Genomic DNA, 23,249 nt, shown 5'->3' with positions numbered 1-23,249 from the left:
CTCATCATGACTGTATCCCACTCTGTTTTGCATTATTAAAGTAAATATGGAAATATCATATTTAAATATCTTTTTGCAAATACTTTTTAATACTGTTAGTCCTGTAATCTCACACTCTCTGCTTTACTGTACCTATTAAGCAAATCATGTCAGCTTGCAGATGATACCTTGCTACTTAAGTTTTAGGTATGCATTTGTAACAAGACTTCAGAATATACATAACTCAGTAGCATATGGAAGTTTCCTGTTAAAATGCATATACTCTTATAAGACACACCTGATAATTATAGACTTCTGATAAGCAATGAGTTAAGCAAGATTGCCAGTGTAGAAAGGGTTGGGATGGGAGCTGGCAAATGCTGTGATGTCTTTAATCACCTTTAAAAAGTTTTCAATGAGGTCTGCTAAGATAATTTGCTTGTTCTCTGGAAGAGTTAACGGCTTTTGTTGCCCTCTTATATTTTTAACTGCAATATGAGGAATCTGAGGAAATGCCCTATTTGTGACATATACATTTTTTCTGCTCTTTTAAATGGCAGCTAGGCTCTGGTAACTGCTTTTATCTGGATGTATCTGGGTGTAAACATATCATTAGTAATGTTTAGAGTCTGCATGTCCTCCCTGTGGTTGCATGGGTTTCCTCCGGGTGCTCCGGTTTCCTCCCACATCCCAAAGACATGCAGTAGGTGGATTGGACACTCTAAATTGGCCCTAGGTGTGTGTGTGTGTGAGTGTGTGTGTGTGTGTGTGTGTGTGTGACTGTGTGTGTGAGAGTGTGTGTGTGTGTGTGTGTGTGTGTGTGTGAGTGTGTGTGTGTGTGTGTGTGTGTGTGTGTGTGTGTGTGTGTGTGTGTGTGTGTGTGCCTTCTGTGGAAGGTTGGGCGCCGGGCTGGCAACTTGACACCGTAAAACTTCACTGCCAATCATGAGCAGACAGGTGATCTGCTGTGGCGACCCCTAACCGGGAAAAGCCGAAAGAAGAAGAAGAAGATTATAAGTAAATCAAGTAAGGCATCATTATCAGGTTATGTATTAGGTCTTTTGGGTTAGGTCATGACCTTCAAGTACGCTTGTAAAGGGCTAGGGTTTTGCTGAGAACTATTTTCTTTTGACCAAGCTAATTAAGATTAAAGTACCACAAGAGAACAAAATGTTTTCTAGAAAAATCTTTGTATCTGGCTTTCTGCATCTTGTCAAAGGTTTTCTTAGAGGTTTGGAGCAGTATTTATGCTGCCTCTACTGAAGTTTTAGTATAATATCCCATAGTAAGCCCAGTTAGCAACCAACTAACTGAATTTGATTCCTATTTATTCTTTTCTTTTTTGTTAGTTGCAACTGGAGTAGCATAAAAATGTTCCTTAATTAAGAGGCGATCTCCACAACTGATGTGCCATCCAGTTTTGTTGATAAAAGAAAGTATTGTAATGTATACATAGCAAAGCAAATGAATTGTCTTTCAGCCATATTGCAGAAAAAACATGGCTACCTAAGTGTATACTAAGTGTGCACTGTTCTGAGTGAATAGATAACACAAGCATAACTCCCGCCTTCTTCCTCCTAGTTTCAGTTTTCCCACTGATTTTCTTCCAGCCTTAAATATCGTGGAGGATTCATAAACGTTACCACAAAGTGTAGAATATGCATGTATTCAGAATCTTTCTGAGTTAATAGACAGCACAAAAATGTGATAAGGATGTTCTTGAACACAGATCGTGTGCACTTAGTCTAAGGGTTCACGAATCCGGCCCATATGTCAGGGTTTTGATGTGGATCCAGGTTTCTACAACATTCCTTTTATTGTTAATGCATTTTATATTTTAATGGAGACTTTTAATAAATACTTAATGGGCAGTGTGATGACCCACCACTGGGCCAGTAATCAAGGAGCCTCAATCCTCACCATTGTCACCAGTACACCGGAAGAACGACAGGTACATAGACAGTATTTTCAGATGCAGCTCTCTGCATCAAGTGCAGTTTCCCTTAAAAGCACACAGAGACCACAGTCAGTCTGGGGCTGGTTTCATCCTCCTTCTCCAGATCCCCAATAAGACTCCCCACTTGCACAGCTATAGAGTTGAGATCTCAGCTGAGTGGCCAAACCAATACCTCCAGCACCCTGTCTGCCCAAACGTTGCTTCATGTCCCTGCCCAAGTAGCTGACACACACACTATTTGAGGTTTGATTTACACACACATGCACACCAGAGAAAGGCTGGCCCAAGTTTACTAGCTATTCCCCTTTTGCCCAGACTATAAGGTAGTTATCAGTGTCAGCAGCCAACGCCTTATCAGCTACTTTAAAGCCCTTAACAAAGGGTGTCCATTCTTACTGTGTAATATTAATACTAACAAAATGGTAGTTTGACCAAGAGCAAGGCTACTAGGAGTGGCACACAGTGTCACCAAATAAATATGCAAGTACTCTCAAAACTTAAATATCTCTACACAAATCATCCACAATGAAAGGTTTAAATATGTTTAATAACAGATAATAAAAGAACAAGACAATACTAAATATATATTCACAGTGATATCAGAGTTCAAAACCACAGGAAATATCTAAAACAACATTTCAGGACAGTCTCAAATAAATAAAGAAAAATATCTAAACTAAGCTTTATTGTATTCCTGACTCTATCTAAGAGAATTATTATAACCTAGTTAACTTACTTAATTGGAGTGTGTGGTGTGTAATTGGAGCTTTTCTCCCCAGGACTCCATTGAAAACGGGCTCCTAGTGCCCCAATGGACCATCCTGCCAAACAAACTGCCAATAAAATAAAAAATAAATAAATGTAAAGCAGTGTAATTCAAAGATCATAAAATGCACAAATCAATGCGATTCTGCAGGGCAGCTGCTTGTCATGCACTTCCGAATATGAAGACTTTGTCCCCTTCCCCATTATCTCTGAAAATACTAACTTTAGTGCTGCACAAACTCAAACTGAGAGGAAAGCTATGTGCAAATAACATTTACCTCTTTACTCAGACTACTCTGACCTTAGAATCAGTAATAAAAACACATAACAGTATCTGTGACCCAACGCCCAAGCAAAACAGTAGCTCACATTCTAAAACCCTGGCTAAACATGTACAGCATTTCATAGTATTTTCTGGCAAATTAGTGAGGGCTGAAGTCACTAAATAATGACATAAAATTGAGTTTTAGATTACATAGCTTTCTGAAAATGCATGTTAATGTAAATCACGTTATTGTAGCAACTTTCTAAGTTTTTAAGAGCAATATTTAAAATTTGTTCCTAATTTTGGGCCTTTGACTCCCATTATTTTTGGCTTTGTCCAGATTTCTTGCACTTAGAGTTTGAGAGGTATGCTCGGAGCGCAACACCACATCCTTGGAAGTGCAAAAATTGTAAGGATTATGAATGTCATCACACCAGACAGTTGCAGGATGTCCCATGCCTGTACCCCCAAATGTGGCCTAATTCAGAAAGCCAAATTCGTGGCTTACTAGGCCCTTTCTAAGGGGAGGAATGATGAACAATGAAGAGTGTCCAGCTCTTCTCTACTGAAGAGAGCCTTGTTTGTGCTGATCAAAGATGACATCTGTTTAGTTTGTAGAGAACCCCCCAGAGTTTGTGGACATGGCTGCAGTTAAGCCAAAGAAGCTAGTGAGTCACTCAACAGGACTACCAGAAGCCATTCATTTAGATAGGGGAATCCATGAGGATCCTTTTCTTGCAAGTTCTCCACAACAATGGCTACCATCCTGGTAAATATTCTGAAGGCGTAGAACAGACTAAATGGCAGCACATACTGCTGAAAGTAGTGTTATCCACAGAGAAATTATTCTGATGTACAGACCCAAGATACTAGTGTGCTAAAAAGTGTACACATTGCCCAGCAACACCATCTGGGTGTCATACAGCAACAGAGGTAAGATACGCATAGAGTCACTGCCAGTAAAGTCACTGAGATCCAAGAAAGTGTCCAAAGATGCAGGATGGGGCAGTAGTCTTCTGTTCCCATCAAAAGTAGGAAAAGGCAAGAGTAAAATCCTCTTCTCTTTCTCTGAAAGAAGGATAGCATATATGGCTCTTTTCAGAAGCACTATCTGAGTCTCTTCTAAGAGTTCTTTTGAGAAGTCTTTGTAATCTTAAGTGGATCTCGTTCAGAAGCAGGACTTCTAAGACATTACTGACCAAGATCACATCAAGAACACAACATTTTCTGGTGAGGACTTTGCATCCTGGGAAAAGCTCAGAGAATTTGCTCCAAATTTACAATACGAGAGTAATTAGAACTGTGACTGCTAGACAAGAAAAGTTGCCCCCATATGTATTACTTAGCAGAGCAAGAAGAAGCAAAACTGTTTAATGTTGGTGCATCCTCCTCATTTTAAGAGGGGTCTTTTTCTTCCTTTTCCTAGAGTATTGTGAAGGCCTGAATTGAACAAAAGAGCATAAGATGGCATCATGAATGTCCTCCATAGTGTTCAAAGCCTTTTTCCTCTTTCCCATCATCCATCATCCCAGTTCATTGTCAGTCTGCCCATAAAGCCTCTTTCCTAAACAAGGAGGTATCTAGGTTGACCACCTAAGCTCATCTTTAAAGGAGGAAAGTATAAGCCAAGCCATTCTGTACAGGCACATATCTGCACCTGTTGTCTTAGTCACAGAGTCACCAAAGTCAATGATACAGCAGGCTATACAATAGCCTACTCTACAAGCCCTGGAAATGGTCTTAACCAAATCTTTCCTGATCCTAAAGTCAGAACTGTCCGACAGATTTTTCGTTACATGGCCACTAAGGAGTACTGTAACTTAGAGAAATATCACAAAAGTTGAAAGATCGAAGTCAAAACATGGTATATGAAACCCCCCTCTTGTCTATCCTTTCCCAAGCCTTAGAAATGTTAAGAAGGAAAGGGGCTACAGTGACAGGGGGCTACAGTGACAGGGGGCTATGCTGGTGTCTGCCCTAGCATGTTTGGTAAGGATGTCACTCCACTCCACTGGCAGCTTGTAGAGGTAATCAAACTTCTTAGGGACCAATGGAGAAGATTTACACTGCTTCCATGTTGTGTTAAACAGCATCCCTAAGGGCAGGTTCTATGGGTGGATTTATCTTTGGGTCTTTATTCTTCATGCTCATTTACTTTTTGTGGCTGAAGGCAACAGGTGCACAGGCCACACCACATGAAGACTGCATTAGCCTTAGAGTTGTTCCAAAAGGAGGGGTCATCCATGGGGAAGGAACAGGGAAGAAGGGACACATTATAAGGGCCTTCTAATTTGAGGTGCCTGGCCAGGATACAGAAGGAGACACAGAAACCTTCTTATCTTTTGCTTCATCATGTGAGTGCCCAAATGTGCAATGAACCAATCCTAGGGGTTTCCCCCTCCACTGCCATAGAAGGATAAAGGCCTACCTAAAACCTTGGTGACCCAAGTTTAATTAGTGGGTTGGGTGTCATTTGGAGCTGGCAAGGGAAGAATGAATATTCACACCTATGAGGGAGGTGCAGACCAGAACAACAGGACAGTCTAGTGCCATAATTCCAGAGAAGAGCAGTAGTGATGCAGAGGATGGTTTAGGAGTGGGTGTTCATCCGCTAAGCTATGGAAATGGTAGCCCTCACTGCAGTTGTACAGGAATGTGCACTCACATGAAGATAATATTGTTGCTCCTGCACGTGCCCAGGCCATGGCAAGGAGTCATGACCTGTGCCATATGCCCTTATTGCTGGGATGCTATCAGGGACATAAAGTACCTCCATGGCTGACTGAATAACAGCCTCTTGGGATGCTTCCCCTCCTTTGGCTGGGGTACCTAATACAGGAGAATGAATAGGCTGAAGTTCTGTCTGAGGAGGCTAAATAATCAGCAGGTATTGGGAAAGATCTAGGGAAAAATAATGTCATGAATTGGGTGAATGTAACCTTTTTCTATAATGTCCAACAGTTACTAGTCTGAAATTATGGACTTTTTGAATGAAGTGAAACTCACAAAGTGCATTCCTTGCAGATTTCTCTGAGGACAATATTCACAAGAACATGCAACCTCTTGGGAAACTTTGAAACATAATCATGGGGGAAGGCGGGATGCCAGTATGCACTATCCTATGGATCTCGGCTATTTTCTTTCTGCTTCCTGATAAACTATTGGGAAGGTTCAGTAGTTAAGAAAGGAGCAGGATTATCATGTGCTCCACCAGAGAAGGAGGCTTTTTTCCTCTTTTGGAGGCCATCTGACTCTCCCGAGACAGGTGTTATGACGCAGTAGTTCTGTAGGAGGAGCCAATAGGATGCTGATATTCACAGGGAAAATATTTATTTTGTATCCGTATTATTTGGCACAGCTCCTTAGGTGCTGGATGCATTGGACTGAGTTGCAATGTAGCAGTACTGGGCTGCACAATGATAGCTGCTAACAGTATAACACTGGTGAGGGGAGACTATACAGAACTGCAGTGGAGAAGATTATATGTTGTATTGTGTGAAGGGAAAGGTGTTAGCTATATCTGTTTTGTGGGGGTAGAGTATCAGGATGTACAGAGCTAGAGTTACACTGTATCACTGCTTTGGGGAGAACCTGTAGAGTCTTGGGGTACATCATGACAGGTAATATACTGTATCATTGCTGTGAGGCACACCTGTACATTCTGGGATGCACAGGGACAGTAGATCCAGTGTATCACTGTTGTTGAGAGAGAATAAAGGGCTGAAGTGCATGGGGACTTGTATGCATCAGTGCTATGAGACAGGAAATGAAAGGTTCTAGGGTAGAGTAAGGGGAGAGGATAAGCAGGGTGAAGGAGAAGTAAGAAATGAGGTACTAATCCCAGTGTCAAGCTTATTAGTGACATCTCACTTGGATAATTGCATTCTACTTTATGTGCCGCATTTCCACATTTACAGTGGGCTGGATGAAATGGTGTAGTGAACAACTACAAGGATGCTTTTTGATCTAATCTAGAAGTCACTCCAGAAGGTATTATGGGCATTCATTATGTACATTCTAAAATAAATGACAAAGGAGGCACTACTACAGAAATTTTAAGTGCCGTAGTTCATAATTATAAGATAATTAACAATTAAAACAGCAGAATTTGATGTTTGTAGAAAACTGCTTAAATGGTGATACATAGAATTATTTATTGATAGAAAAGGTGGATAAAATATGATAGAAGATTGTGGCAGGGACTGTGGCACAGAGTGGGGAAGCTCACTAAAGCATGAATAATACATAACTGGCCTTTTTTTAAACACCTTAATTAAATTATCATTTAAACCATAGATAACCTTTGAAAAGAAAAACAGTATATCTGAATCTTTACATTTTGAAATAAGCTAGGAAAATCTGTAGTTTATGTAATCAGAAATGCTTCAGCATTAGGGTGTTGATATCCACTTGGCTGCCTGTAAAAGGCATGTATGACATGTTATTATTTAGTATAAACGATCATGAGACTGCATGCCGACACAGTGCTGGTTCGCTGACATAGTGCTGCATGTCTGGTTACAGGACTGTAATAAAACCAATAGCACACAGGAGCATTAATAATTGATGGTATATTTGCATTTGTGATACTTAGACAATAATGATTCGGAGAGGTCATTTTCTTTCACTTTTTCACTGACTTGCCAGTGTTACTTTGAACCCTACCAGAGGTTGCTTTCTTGAACAGCCCTGTTGAAATTTTTGCTAGGCTTCCAGCTTTTGTGTTAGACTTACAAATACAACTACAGTGTGTCACTTTCAGGTTTCTAAATGAGGAAGTTTTCTCTCTGCATTGAGCTGTTTCCTCTCACAGGCAGAACAATTTATTAAAACAGGAAGAGAGCAAGCTAGTACTGCTTCAGCTATCTGAATCTGGGGTAAGGCTTTCAACTTCCCCGACTGACATGGTTGCCAACATCCTGACTCAGGTTTGGTACCATGGGAACATTACTCGATCCAAAGCAGAAGATCTGCTCTCCAAGGCAGGCAAAGATGGCAGTTACCTTGTCCGGGATAGTGAGTCCATTACAGGAGCCTACGCCCTCTGTGTTCTGTGAGTATTCTGCTCTGTCTGCTTTAGGTTCTAGCTGATGTATTGCAATTCATCTGAAAAAAAACAGCTAGATTAGAACACCTGCAGTCTAAATGCTGCGGGTTTGTGTGTTTGGGTACATATACATAGATGCATATACATGCGTGCATAATTTTGTTGGTAAAAATGTCACAGTAACAGTTAAAATAACTCAGTTTTAACAAATAGAAGAGTGTTTAACTTGAATTTGCAGGGAATACATAGCTGTGAATTGCCTACATGTGCATAACAATCAGCTCAGTTTCCTTCTGCTAATGACGACTCAGTTAATCACCACGCTGGATTATAAAATTCACAGAGATGAAATGCCCTAATCTGATTTACATGTGCTTTCAAGACAGCCTAAGTAATGCCCGATGTTCATTTGTGTCTGCTGACATGGATCCGTGCCAGGAAAAGGACATAAGTGGGTAGAGGATATGGTTTGCAGAAGTCTAAGAGTGCTCAGGAATTCATTACTCTGAACTATTGTTAAATAACAATATTTCCTGACTTCTTACTGACAATTATCTGTAGTAGTAGGACAAGATCCTCCAGCACCTGAAATGCAAGCGTTTTGAATGCCGTGTTGCAGTACTTTGTACAACCTCAAAAGTTATGTGCCTCAGTACACAGATGCCTTTTTTTTACTTGCTGGAAGCACTTGTAACATGCTTGCTCACAGACATACAACTATGTGTCTCTGTGCAGAATACAGTAGTAAGAATCTGGGATGGCTGGGTGCTAGTTGCTAATGTTTTAAACAGTGCTGAATTCCTGAGTGGGTGTTATGTAGACTATACAGGACTTACTGTGACTACTTAAATGTGGTATTTGCAGACTTTGCATCTGAAAGGTTTCAGCATAAACCAATGAGAAGTATGTTTTACTGTGGTAAGGGATCCTGAGCAGAAAGTAGGAAATATCCACCCCATCTCTTAGAAGGCTGAACTATTTAAATGAAATGCTTTTACATCACAGCAAGCCTAGGAACACTAATGTAGGACACTTATACTCACAAGCCACTTAACAGAAGAAGAGATGTTTACATAGCTAGTTAATATTTGTGGAATTGCCCCCCACCCCTACACACACACATACAAGAACTTTTTAATCCCAGATCAAAAATGATGAGTTTTAAAGATTTGAAAAAATGTGTTTGATGACAGTGCTAAGATTCTAGCTAATGCAATATAACCTTATTGTATCAGTTTTGTTGCTGTAATGAGTAGCAAACAAGGGTATCATCTATGCAGCAGTAAATGTACTTGAGAAAACGGCAAGTTCATTCTGCCCTAGACTGCGATGCTCTCTTTAGTTTGCTGTTTACTACATTGAGTCCTGGATTTCAGCTGCCAGCTCTTGAAAAGTGTTACAAATATTTGATTAGAAGGAAAATGTGGATGTCCTTGAAATCAGTGTATAGGGAAATGTCTTGCCTTCACCCTACTACCAAACTAAGCATGACGATTTATGGATTAGCTGAAAGCATTGTGTGGTATTTTCACTTCTCAGCCCCCTGCCCAGCTCTCCCTCCCTTGTGTGTATTTTCCAGTTTCCCTCCCTTGTGTGTATTTTCCAGTTTCCCTCCCTTGTGTGTATTTTCCAATTTCCTTCCCTCTCTGCAGAGGTGCATTATTCAGTGAACTCGTTAGATCATGCATTACATGCAATGCCCCTGATGGCACACTCATTCCTTCTGACATCCCAATGGTGAGTCTCATCTTTATTCTTCTTACTTGAGTCTGTTGAACGCAGCTTCCTCCTCAACACCTTTCAATTTGTCTCTTACTTGTTAGTTTCCTCAGCTGCAATCAAACGGTGAAGCACACTAAAGGGTCAGTGTCGGGGGAATGTAAAAACCCTAATTCAGATCAAAGCAAAAGAATCCCACAGCATGATACCATGTGGAACCTTTATTATCCTACTCTCAGAACTGGCTTTTACCACAATCCTACCACAAACCCATGGCATGTTTTCCCTGAATTCTGTTTCTTTCCAACATTTATTTGCTATCCATCACTACTTCTACTAAAATTTGCTACCTGAAGTGATACATACAAAGTGTCTATATTCTGACAGTTCTCCTGTTTATCTAGTCACTGAAGCAGATATAGGCACTTAGACAGGCCACTTGTCTTCTCACTCTTTCTGATGTAAGTCTGGTTTAAGATGCACTACCAAGTGACTCTACAAAGAATATAGGTCAGTTCAATTCTTAGTCCTTCCAATGTCATCCCATTGACATCCTGGTATAGGTTAATTAGTTTCTGAGTGCTCCCTACTTCCTCTCAGTGACTCCACTTTTATCGGATGATTGGTTTCTGAGTCCTTCCAACATCATCTCAGTGACTCCCCTTTTATAGGTCAATTAGTTTTTAACTGTTTCCTATGTCATTTCAGTGGATCTCCTTGCAGCATGTCATAATGCTACTACTTGGAGCATATGCCCCCCCAGCGGTAGTAATTAGCACATGCCCCCTCTACCCAAGCAGAAGTAATTAGCACAAGTTTTCACCATGATAGCATCACAACCCTCACTCTCTCAAGGACATATACAAATACTTGTCCTGCCTTTCTTTTCTTATCTGACAGCATTGAAGAACATTATCCCATTTGCAATGGCTACATTTGGGCTATGGGCTACAGAGTTCACTCCTACCATGTTTTGAATGTGCTGTCTTACTATAAGCCTTTTGTCTGACTCACGTCTTACTGAGGATCTGAATTGTATAGTATTTTAATGTAGTTAAATGTGGCTACCTTCTCTGTTTTATTCATAGTATTTCCTGACATTGTCTGCTGTTCATTAATAGCTCGGCAACATCTCCCTGATGTGGTTGTATCAGAAATCTGGACTTCACTGTAGAGCAGAGTTAATTTGCTTCAAGTACCATAGTGAACTAACTGCTTTCACATCTTCATAATTAGCTGACCAGTCCAACCTCTCAGTATTTCACTTTCTACATTCCCTTTATTTGTGCTTGCTCACAAGGTAATAATTCAGTGTACATAAACACAGTTAGGCACAGATGCTTTCACTTACATCAATCTGTAAGAATCAACATTACTTGCCAGAAATGATGCATGTCGATAAGTCGTGTCTAAGAATCATATACTTAAATTAAATGTCTGGTCCTGACTACATAAAAATTTTCCCATGAGATATTACAACTTTCGACCTAGTTATATGTAATATAGGGATGCAGGGGAGAGTTTCTGCCTCATTTTAGCATTTAAATATGGGGCTTGATACCCAGAACCCTCAGTGTTTCATTTTTAACAAATCCTAGGTTTGGTAAATCACTGCCAGAGAAAGCAGCTTCAACCACATTTCAGTTATGAGTAACGTATCCTTTTTACATTAATAGATCATGGCATGTCAGACCATTTGGACACACACAGAAGCCTACACTGTGAGAATAGATAAAGAACACTTAGCCCACCTGTTCTGTACATTTCCTAGCTTTTGAATAAGCTGGGGACTAGGACACCACGCTAACAGGAAATAAGCAAAATGCATGCTTGTTTAGAATGCTAACTTATAAATGAGGCTGCTGCTCATGGGAAACAAACATATTTTCCCAAGGTGCAATGACTTCAGAATTTGTTCTTTTAAGTAAGAGGGCAATGCAGGGATTTATCCTCCCCATCAAAGAAAAAAATCATATTTGTCATGTTTAACATATTACGGCACATAGAAAATCAACAATGACAATGTTGCCAATGATGTAGACAACCAGGATTAATATGAAACATTCTGAAGAAGTCTTAGAATTTTTATGGCCAAAACAGCTTAACAGAAACAAATTGCTTCATATTTATCCTGGTTGTCTACATTATTGGCAGCAGTGACACTGTTGATTTTCTAAGGTTTTGGTTGGATGCTATAAATTCCAAAGTGGTGATTACTTGATATTACTGCACATACCATTTCAGGCTTTTACACACACACATACATGCATATATATTTATATGTATGCATGTAAGAACACATACATCTTGTTCTACATGTAAAACTTGAAACCAACAGGGATCAGGTAACTCTGCACCTAAAAATTGTATATGTTATTTGTCTCGTCCCTTTATCTATGGTCCAGCTTTGCAAAGGACCCATCTTCAGATTTCTGTTGGCCCATAGTGGGGTGGAGGAAATAAAAGAAAATGATCAAAGAATTAGACTTAGAAACACTGAATGAGGCAGGGACAGGAAGAGGTAGCTCACAGAGGAAGATGAAGATGGTTCTTCAAATCTTTGTGGCAAATATATAACTTTCATAGGGATTATATCTTCCTCTATCTGTAGGACAGAGTCAATGCTTCTCCCTTCAAAAAAGTCACCTAGGCAACTATCCAATACTTCTGCTCCCTCTGTCAGATCATTCCTACTCTGCTACTCCTAATGACATCTTGCATAGAATGTATACAGTGTAAATATCTCACAAAACTGAATAAACATTATCACACCTGTAATATTGCATTATACATGCAACTTTATGGTGTATAACCATTTATTGACTCATCTTACACCACTTTTACACTGTGTTGTAATTTCACTTTTGTTTTTATTAACTGTTATACTTGTTTACTGTGATGTACTCACCTGGCTGTGTCTGAAGAAGGTAATTTTTAATCAGAGCACTACTTCAGTAAACAAACTTAAATCAAATAAATAAGTGCACATATGTTGACCTGCACAGTGCCTAGTACTAACCTAAAGGTTTTGAAAAATTATATAAAGGCTCCAGACACATTGTTGTGGGTCCATTAGGTTACCTTCAATAATATTACAATAAAAATAGACTCACAGGCACACAGATAGAGAGTGAATTAAGGAAACACAGTCAAGCATAAAGTAATTAAAATTAAAAGTATAACACTATAACAGATTTATTTTTTTTCATGTTGCTAGATAAGACAAAGCAAACTGTATTCATGACCCTGTGACTTTCAGGATGAAAAAAAATTGAGGAAACAGAAAGCCCTTCAAAGAATTAGGAGGAGGATAGGTCTGATAGAACGTAGAAAAACATAACAAAAAGGCAATACACTCACCCTAAACAGAGGGCAGAAAAGAGAAAACTGAGTCAAGAAATGCTACAGAAAGTATCAAAAACAATAAGGTCACCTAATTCAAAGAAAAATCTAGAAGTAGCCAGGTTACGCTAGAAGCTGTGAGCACTTACATGCAGCAAAAGAGATCTAGAGATGGTTCCTTTTAGTGGAGGATTGGGGTAGAAAGAAGGGGCTAAGTAGCTTGAGAAAGTTTTAGATGTTAAGCTGCCAAAGTCCTGCTGGCCTCACGTCCTTGAGTACTACATTAGAGGAAGGTGGAGTAGACCTATCACATCTAAGACCTTCTCTATCTCTCTATCTCTCTCTCACTCTCTCACACTCTCTCTCTCACACATAATAACTGCCTTATGCTTGCACTCTTGAATTATGTTACTGTTCTTGATGTGTCCAGCTCTTTAGGATGTCATTTAATTGTTTTCAGTTCAGATACTTGTGAAGGTTGCTAATTTATTTTTCCTGAAGTGAAGGAGGAGTTGTCTGGATGAGCAGAAGTTTAACAAAAGCAGGCTAATCTATTTCTCAAAACTTAAACAATGGGGATTGACTAGTGGAACTAAACTTAAAAAAATATTGTTTATCTGGCAGAGTAGAAGTTTATCACTTGCAGTAAATGCTTAAGCTAATTACTAAGAAACTTAAACTCTGTGGGTCATGTGTGAACGTGTGTGCTTGTAGGGGATTCCGGTTACCCCTGGATTCCTTCCCAGCTGTAGCATATCAGAAAAAAGCAGTGATCTGAACAAAACTGTGTGTTGGAACATTATAAGAGAAAAAGAACTGTACGAGCAACACAAAGGTAGTAAGTGGTGCCTGTTGAAAGTTCAAGGAAGGTACTTCTGATCCTCAGGACAGTGACAAAAATAGTGCACTTAGACTGAATATATACTAATTCTAAGACTGTGTGGTACAGAGCTCTCAAGAGTAGTGTACAAATACATACATATGCATATATAATATACATACAACCCCCCCCCCCACAAAAATATTTTAAAAGTGTAAGATAATTTGCAGTTTGCTGTTGTGAGACGTGCTTATTAATTTCTAAAATGTCAGGATTCGTAGTATATAGCCTTGCACTTCCAGTAGGGAACCAGTTCCAGTACTGACAAAGTAGGATCAGATGATGCTCAAATACAAGTTAATTCATAACAATATCAATCAGATGTAAGCAATGACGTTCACAAATGTTGGTCTTTGCACAAGCTTCTGAAACTGAATAACTACAACCTAGCAAAAGCTAAATTTACTTATTATTTAATTTGTTTATGTTTTATTGAAGGGGGTAAGCTCCAGGATACCAAGGCCTTTTTAGAAGGGATACCTGAGGTCATATTCATGCTGACTGAGGGCAATTTGGCCAGGGTCCAATGAAATTCTTCTATCCTTTCTCCAGAGGACATGAGAGGGCTTGCTACTGGAAAGAGAGAGAAACAACAAAATGGAGTCTAAGTTGGAGAGAAAGATCCAGTAGGAGATATTCTTAATGGAAAGGGTGAGGGGAATGAAAATGTTATCTGTAAATGAAAGGATGGTGTGAAGACTGTGCAATTTAACAGCCAGATGAAGTGCTGATCAGCATGACAGATGAGATGGATGTTCAAAGTGAGGGCAATAAATCCTGGAGTGAGCAGGTTAAACATGAAACTGATTTGGTTGTTTGCTGTAAAAAATTAATGTTTTAGTCCTTGCATTTCAAAAGCCTTGTTGGTGGAAAACGGGCCTGTGTTTTAGCAGAGAAAAGTAGAGAGTAAGACTGAGACATTTTAGCAATGAAATATAACAGCAGGAAGTTGTAGCTGCAGTAAATTTGACAAAAGCTGCATGTGTGGCTTCAGACAAGTGGAAAGCTCTAAAGGATGTACCAGGAAGACCCGTAACCCCAAAAATACCTAAGCAAGTAGCAATCCTATTAGACAGGGACTCAAAGTAGGAATTTACCAACACTGTGGTAACAGTGTTGGCAGGCTCTATGAAAACTATTGTGACTATTCTGGGTTTGTATGATAAAGACACTATAAGTCCTTGATTCTTTTGGGGAAATAATTGTTTTTAAGTATTATTTTTATAAATGCTGAACTGGTTGAAAGATTTACAATTAAGTTTGCATTGAGGAAAGAATATAAGCCATTGAGCAAATATAAAATTATGCATGTGACTGTGAAGAAAAGATAGAACCTGTTTAGGCAGTTCAGGATTAATGTCCTGAACATTGAAGACATTAGGAATTCTGAATGATTAAGCTGAAAGTAGTGTTGATATTTAAAACAAATGTTTTATCTAAGGGCATTCTAAAATGGAGGATGGGAAATGTTTGAAGACTTAAAAGATAAAAATAATCAAGTGGTACATGTGTCAAATTTATTAATTTATTTATGTATTTTATTTATTTTACATTTGTTAACCGGGAAATTCCAACTGGACCAGGTCCATTTACAATGGAGGCCCAGGGAGAAATGCCCAAAACATTGTTATAAAAAAAAAAAAAAAAAAAAGGCAAATTTATACAGTGTTATTTATACATAGGTCATTTAAATAATACAACATGAAGTTAGACATTTTGCCAAACACTGAAAATATATAAAATAAATTGGAAAAAGACATTTTCCAGGAAAAACAGTCAGGAATTCCATTTAATGTGCAGGTGTATAATGATTCTGACAAAAAATCGCCCGCTATGAGAAGTACCAACTAATAGCCAGAGTTATTGGCTGGGTTTAATACTGTAGAGGGTTAATGTGAGTAGCTTGGAAGTTGGAAAAAGAAGGGGAGAGATGGGAGAGTAAAGGTTAAGTGATACAAGGACATAACCAGGTGTTTAGTAGATGTGATTTGAGGGAGTTTTTGAATTGTGGGGTGGTAGAGGCAGTTGTCATAGAATGGGGGAGGGAATTCTAGTTTTTAGCAACAGTGTGGGAAAAGAGCGCTTTGCCTGCAGTATTGTTTGCCCTGAAGATGCAGAGGAGAGATTTGTCACTAGACTGGAGATGCTGATCTGCAGTGTAATGGGTAAGAAGACTGGATATAGATGGGTTTTTTCAGGGTACTTAAGGATGTTATATGCAGTAACTAGCTTGTGGTAGTTAAGTAGTTGTAACTCTAGCCATTTTAGTTCTTTTAGTGCAACACAGTGATGTGTTCTGTAACTGGAGTTTGTAGCAAACTTGGCTATTATTATTATCTTATAATAAATATCTTTGTGCTCAGGGGAAATTTGAAATATACAATAATCCAACTTATGTTCTGTTATTTCTACAGAAAAGATGGCCCTTTGGTTAAGCAGTGCAAAAAACGCAGGTGTGAGCAAAGTGGGGAAAAGCTGCAGGCTATGTGGAAGCCTGGAGCTTTTCTGGTTTGATTGTTAAGTTTTAAGAAGGGAAGGAGGAAAAAAGAAGGGAAACAGAGAATGAAGGAGCAACTGTCAAAGTACATGTGACACAGAATCAGCCGAGACATAAAGATGTGACATTATCATGTTATTATTAAACATCCAGGGGTAGCAAAGAGAAGAGGATGTGGAAAAAGGTCAGGGTTCTGTTAGCACAATTTCAACAAAAATAAATGAATATGACTTTTTGTCAGTGAATGTGGATGGGGGCAGGTGGAGAGGCATGCATATAAAAAAGAAGCAGAAAGAGCATTTGAAGTATTTAAAAAAATGGTGAGAATGAATAATGCAAGAACATACTCTGAAAGTGAGCTCCGTAAAGTCACATGTGTGACATGTACTGCAACACAACGAATTGAATGAACTGATGTTAATGTATGAGGGTTAGTCGATGTTCACAGTTTAAAGCAACAGAGGCAATAACAATGTACGAAGTAGTACTGTGTAAATGAGAATAAGAGTGTTTAGAGATAGAGTAATACATGGGGAAGTACTAAATAAATTGATATGATTTTGCTTTGGTACAGGAGGTGCATAATAAGTGATATAGTGAGTAGAGAGAAGGAGTTGTGAGTTCTGTGTATTCATGCTCAAACCAAGCCATTGAAAAAAGGATCTATTAGCAAAGATTAAATGTTTATTTGAAGATTCAGATAAATATTATATAGAAGGGGATTTTTAATACGAATTTATGAAATGGAAAGAAAAAGTTGGGGCAGACATAAAATAATAGAAAGATATTCATAAAATGGGAAATGCATTTTTGGGGAAAAAATATACATACAGATACGGTAACAAATCAACAGAAATTAATTAGGTGATGTATATCAGTGACCCAAGTGAAAGGAACATAAAAGGTACAGGTGTTTCATTTAGATGGTAATATGGAGAGAAACTGGGGGAAGTTTGTGCCGTATAATTCAGAGTAAAGGGAATCAGTGGCTTAATGGAAGGACAGTTAGTTGAACAGGATTATTTTAAGCAGGAAATATAGTAGATTAGGAAAGAACACTTACTTTTGGGACATTACTGTAAATTTTGGAGTAAATGGTAATGTGACTAGAAAAGTAAGTATAGAATATCTATCTGTCTGGGTCTACTTCACATAATCAAACATCTAAATGCTCGACTTTCATATGGTCGAGACCATATGATCAAACATTTGAATGTTCGAAAATGTGAAACTAAATAAATAAATAAATAAACTAAACAGTGTTAGCAGGGGGGTGCTCCCCACACCTCCCGCTATTTAAATATACCAACTCCGAGATCACACTACATTGCGGTAAAGGGAAATCTTCCCATTCCGCGCTCTATGGAGATCCCCATTCAGACCGTTCGAGCTTTTGAAAGTTCTATCATATGGTCTCGGCCATATGAAAGTCAAGCTTTTAAAAGTTCGACCATCTGAAAGGGACCCATCTGTCTATCTATCTGTCTATCTATAGGCACAGCAGGAAACCATAAAAGCCAGCAAAAAATGAATACTGTCACACCAATACGGAATAAAATAAAGAAAAAACCTTTAATGTGAGCGCTTTCGGCAAGCACATTAACTTGCCTTCTTCAGACAAACAGTTATAAAACAGTTTTGGTTCTCCTTATATACTATTCAGCTGAGTAAATTGATGAGTCAGCCTACTTAACAAGCAGGAAAATTTTAAAGTAGCCTCACCACACAACATAAAATAAACCATAAGTTGCTATATAAATCTTATTCTCATAAAGGAATATATGTCAGACACCAATAAATATTATAAACACATAACAATGTTTCAACAAAATTACCAAATTATTAACTAAAAATTATAAACTTAAACAATGTATAAATATATATATATATAAGTATAAAAATATGGTAAGTGAAACCATAAATAAAATTTAACATAAACAGTAAATCCAAAACTCTATCTAAATGCTCTCCTTTATGAGAATAAGATTTATATAGCAACTTATGGTTTATTTTATGTTGTGTGGCGAGACTACTTTAAAATTTTCCTGCTTGTTAAGTAGGCTGACTCATCAATTTACTCAGCTGAATAGTATATAAGGAGAACCAAAACTGTTTTATAACTGTTTGTCTGAAGAAGGCAAGCTAATGTGCTTGCCGAAAGCGCTCACATTAAAGTTTTTTTTCTTTATTTTATTCCATATTGGTGTGACAGTATTCATTTTTTGCCGGCTTTTATGGTTTCCTGCTGTGCCTGTTTTTACCAGTTTTAGTTTTTGTTTGTGGTTTATCTATCTATCTATCTATCTATCTATCTATCTATCTATCTATCTATCTATCTATGCATCTGTCTATGTGTGTGTTTATGTACAATGCAGAGAAGTTTACTGAGAAAATAAAGAAATGAGTATAAAAATTTATTATACATTGAAAATGTTAGAAGAAGGGATACTTAGAAATGAAAGGATATACAGACAAAAATTCAGAGAAAAACAATAAAGACTTTTTATGATGGCTGAAACTTTAATTAGAAGGAAGGAGAGATGATGTGAACCCATTGCTGGATAAGAAGATTCAAAATAAGACATGATAACAGTAAGTAGTCTAAAAGACAAGCAACAAAACGTATGTAGGACACTGGATAAAATTATGGGGTTAATAGGTAGTTATATCCTGAAAGTGTAGGAGAATACAGCAGATGGCAATTCACTTGAAGTTTCAAATACTATTAGATGAGGAAAGAGATTTAATGGAAAGCAGAATATCATTTAGTAGAACTAAATATAATACCTGGAGAATATGAATTCCTGAATGGGATGGTAGAAGCTATGAGTATTATAAAACACATATAAATAATCAGAAAAATAGTGTTTTTAAAGCTATGAAATAAATGGTATACTGAAGGGTCATGAGAAATAAATGGACTAACCAGTGATTAAACGCATACAGAAAATGGGACATAAGATGAAGCTAGATATTTATGTGAAAATGTCTGCAGATTTTTAATGAAAACTTTACAACTTATATTATCTAAGTTGTTGAAGGCAAGATTAAGGAATTAAATGTATGGTGTAAAAAGAAAAGATACAATAGAAATTTTGACAACATTAAGGGAAAGCTGTAGATGATACAGTAGAAGGAGATAAAGAAATTGATACATTACGCCGTTATGTGAAGAAAGCATTTGATGGAGTAAATCATATAAGTTTATAACAAGGTTTATAACGAGGTTTGTGGAAGTATGGTATTAGAGAGAAGTTCAGAAAATATTTAAAAAATATATAAAATACAGGAGTAAGGTTATTATTTAATGATCATTTTGGAGTGGAAATAAGGATGTGAAATGCTGTCCTCTGAGTTGGTCTTTGTCTGTTAATAAACGGTATAATGGTTCAAGTAAAAGACAGGCTAGGAGAAGGGGCATGTGAGATAGTAGAGATGTCTTCTCTTCCAGTTGTATTTTTTATGCAAACACTATTTTAATGAAGAAGAAGAAAATCTGGGTGATGTAACAGATTATGGTGACACAGGAAGGGATAAGAAAAACAGAATTACAGCTGAATAGAAAAAGGTAAAGGCTTTGGCGACCCAAGAAATATATTACGAATATATTTTACAAATAAAGAGATTTTAGAAGATAAGTCTTGCACAAAAGAGCACACTATGAAAGGCATGGAAGAGACTAGGAAAGTAATCATGGAATTCACTTAAAGTGTCATGCATAAAATGATGTATTTGTTGAATGCATTTATTCTTGGGTTATTTAATTATTGGACTGTTGTGTTCAGTCTTCCTGCTGGTTTAGAAAAGTATGATTTTTTGTCTGAATTCTGGACTAAATACAATAAAATGGAGATTGAATGTAATGATAAGAAGTGATAGATAAAACTAATATTTTTTTTTTTGCATTTTTGCTGTGTTAAATATTTTATTTTATTTTATTTTATTTTACATTTGTTAACCGGGCTAGTCTAACTGGATATATGTCCATTTTCAGTAGAGGCCCAGGGAGATAAGCTCCAAGCATGAACAGTAACAAAGTTAACAATATGTAACAAAGACATGTATAAAAACATTACTGAGGTAGCACTGGTTAAATAAAAAATATAATAATAAAATTATGGACTATAGACATTATACTAAAGGTTAAGCTAAATAAAAAAAAACATTGTTCCACACACAAACGTAGATATGAGCAAAACAGAGTAAGATCCTTGTATTTGTACACTTAATATAAAAAAGAGAAATAAGTAGGTTTGGAGGCATAGGTTAGGGAGTGGGGAAAGGGGTTTGAGCAGGAGGGGCAGAAGATTTCAGTCTGGGTTAGTACAAGGATAGAGCCACTGGGTCTGCACGATATATTAAGAGAAATGAAATGTGAAGTCTTATTTTAGTGATTTAGTCAGTAAAATGTAAGGTATTGTGGGCAAATGTGATGACTGGGAAAAAAGACTTGTAAAGAAAGAAAAAGAAAGAGAGAGAGAGAGAGAGACTGTTCTATAAATATAAAAAGATCAAAGGCAAAAGAAAGTGCATTTTGAGCATATATTGTGGAGTAGGTTGTACCAGGAAGCAATGGAAAATGTATTTGATATTGATGCATGACTGACAAGTGTAGCTTAAAATTTCCCCTCCTTCACAACCCAGTGTTGATTCCCTTGAATCTTTCAACGTGGTTCTTCCCACTATTAGCATGGTCCAGATCTCTGGAGCTATCAACAAACTAAAAATAAAAATTCTATGGACCTGGAGAATTTATCAGGTTTCCTTGTTGCTAACGCTACCTTTTGTCCCTGTGTTGCAGACTGGTGCTTTTCTCTTTTAGAAGGGTGTTTGCCTAGTTTGTAAGAAGTTTAGCTGTGCAGGCCTATACTTTATTGTGCTGTGCTAGGCTATACTCAGTCTGCTGTAATCACTGTCTAGATTTTATGTATGTATTATCCTTGGGACAGCAGCTTGAACTGAGCTATATCTTACAGCATCACTAAAACTGATTTCATACTCTTTGCTTGTGACTGATGTGCGTGGCTATGCTTTTCTGTGTTCAGCACTGTTTTTCTGCAGTTCTTCAAATTTAAACTGAATCTCTTGATCATGTTAATTTGCTTAATTATGAAACAGTTGTCTTCTCTTTCTACTTAATGTCTTTGGTAGTTTACCAGTTAGGTAGTTGCTACTGGTCTGTGTTAACGTAGGCTTGCAGTTTGCACTGAGAGCCTGTTCAGTATAACTACTACTTTCTGATTTCTGACAATCACCTACATTTTAACATTTACTGATATGACTTGTGAGAGATGCAAATACTTTCTAAATTTGGAATCTAACCTCTCAAACACTGCAAATGCCAGAAAGCAGTTTTACTCTAAACCACAACCACCTGGCAGTAGACCCACTTCTGCCAAGGATATTAAGAAAATCAGTACTTAAGCCAACAAGCCCTCTTCTAGACAAACTTCAGCTATGTAACTCCACACAGTCTAACAAATCATTACTTGTGCCTCACTTACAACTAAAGTGAGTCACCCTAGCCCCATGACTTCTCATAAGAGTCCTCACATTGTAGCCACACATAATAATGTATTAGCAAAAGGCGATCTAGTTAAGCTCATTGAAATTTCACTTACCAGACTGTACATGGCTAGAGTCATGGTCAGCTTTCTCTTTGGTGCCAGGATGCAGAATTTGACCCAAGCTCTAAGGTTCCTTAAAGCCAAGTTTAAATACACTATCATTGTCACCCCAGTAGGAATGAATAACCATAGACATTCTACCTTGGGACAGCTACAGGAGAAATAATTCAGCTCTATATACATGTATCTGAGGCAGCCAAGACACTTGTCTTGAGCAGTATCTTGCCTTTTCTGAGAATGATGATATCATTTCAGACAGAAATAAGTGGTTCAGGACCTGGTTTATTAACTGGTGTCTTTCCAATGTGATCCAGTGTGTGTCAGCATGGGAGGGGATGACTGACATACCAGCCTGCTTTGCCAGTAATGGCCTTCACCTCTTTCTCTTTAGTGCTTCTATATATTGGCTAAGACATTTTCCATTTCACAGTGCTTTTTTAGGCAAAGTTTATTTGCTAGATATTCTAACCTAGCAAATTCTAATCCTGCCCACTTTAAGGCATCTCTACTTAAAACAAAAAGTCTGAACAATAAACTCTCTGATTTAGAGGTTTTCCTGATACTCAAAGACATTGTGTGCTGTTAAAGAAACCCAGTTTCAATGCTCTGACAATATTTCCTTTATAACGGGGTACATTACCTATTTCTCTTTTGGGCCATCTTGAGATGGGGGATGGTGGTATCTGTTTTTATCCACTCAATTATTAAGTCACACTAAATACTTCAAGATTTTGAATTTGAGTTCTTTGACATTTTTGTCACATTTGATTAACTCAGTTACCACGCCATTGCCAACTACAGACCACTTCAGCACTACCCAAGGGTCAGAGTAGATCGCAAGAGATAAGTTGGCAAATTGGATCCAATATCTACTATTCCCAGTACCCTAAATCTGTGTAACTTTGATTGCCAATTCATCATTTGGGAGACTTACACAACTCGCAATTAATATTTGCAGTGTTTCCTAGATTTCATTGATATCAATTCCCTTGAATAATTTGTTTGTTTGTTCATGTTTCAGTGGCAGGTTGAAATATACTTGACCTTGTCTTTGTGAATGTTGCATTTGCCTGCACAATTGTAACAGAACTGTCCCTTTGCCTGCACATTTATTAACATCATCTACTCTCTGATCAAATCTGACAACCAGACTGTCACTTCTGCCTCTCAA

General features: G+C 37.8%; 1 protein-coding gene across 2 annotated transcripts in view; it reads left to right on the top strand.

The window, feature by feature from the left end:
• The first annotated feature begins 7,812 nt into the window (after nucleotides 1-7,812).
• Nucleotides 7,813-23,249, top strand: part of INPP5D (inositol polyphosphate-5-phosphatase D) — a 1,064,128-nt gene continuing 1,048,691 nt past the window's right edge. Inside the window, exon 1 of one of the 2 annotated variants that reach the window (XM_044070586.1) lies at nucleotides 7,813-8,019. In XM_044070586.1, the coding sequence (XP_043926521.1) occupies nucleotides 7,871-8,019 (149 nt within the window). In that variant the 5' untranslated portion in view covers nucleotides 7,813-7,870. The remainder of the gene's footprint in view (nucleotides 8,020-23,249) is intronic. The other variant, XM_044070585.1, reaches the window with a different exon arrangement.

The sequence above is a fragment of the Protopterus annectens genome, chromosome 4.part1 (assembly GCF_019279795.1).
Source record: "Protopterus annectens isolate FY-2018-M chromosome 4.part1, PAN1.0, whole genome shotgun sequence".
In the NCBI taxonomy this organism is placed as follows: domain Eukaryota; kingdom Metazoa; phylum Chordata; order Ceratodontiformes; family Protopteridae; genus Protopterus; species Protopterus annectens.
This window is presented reverse-complemented; position numbering and strand designations above follow the sequence as displayed.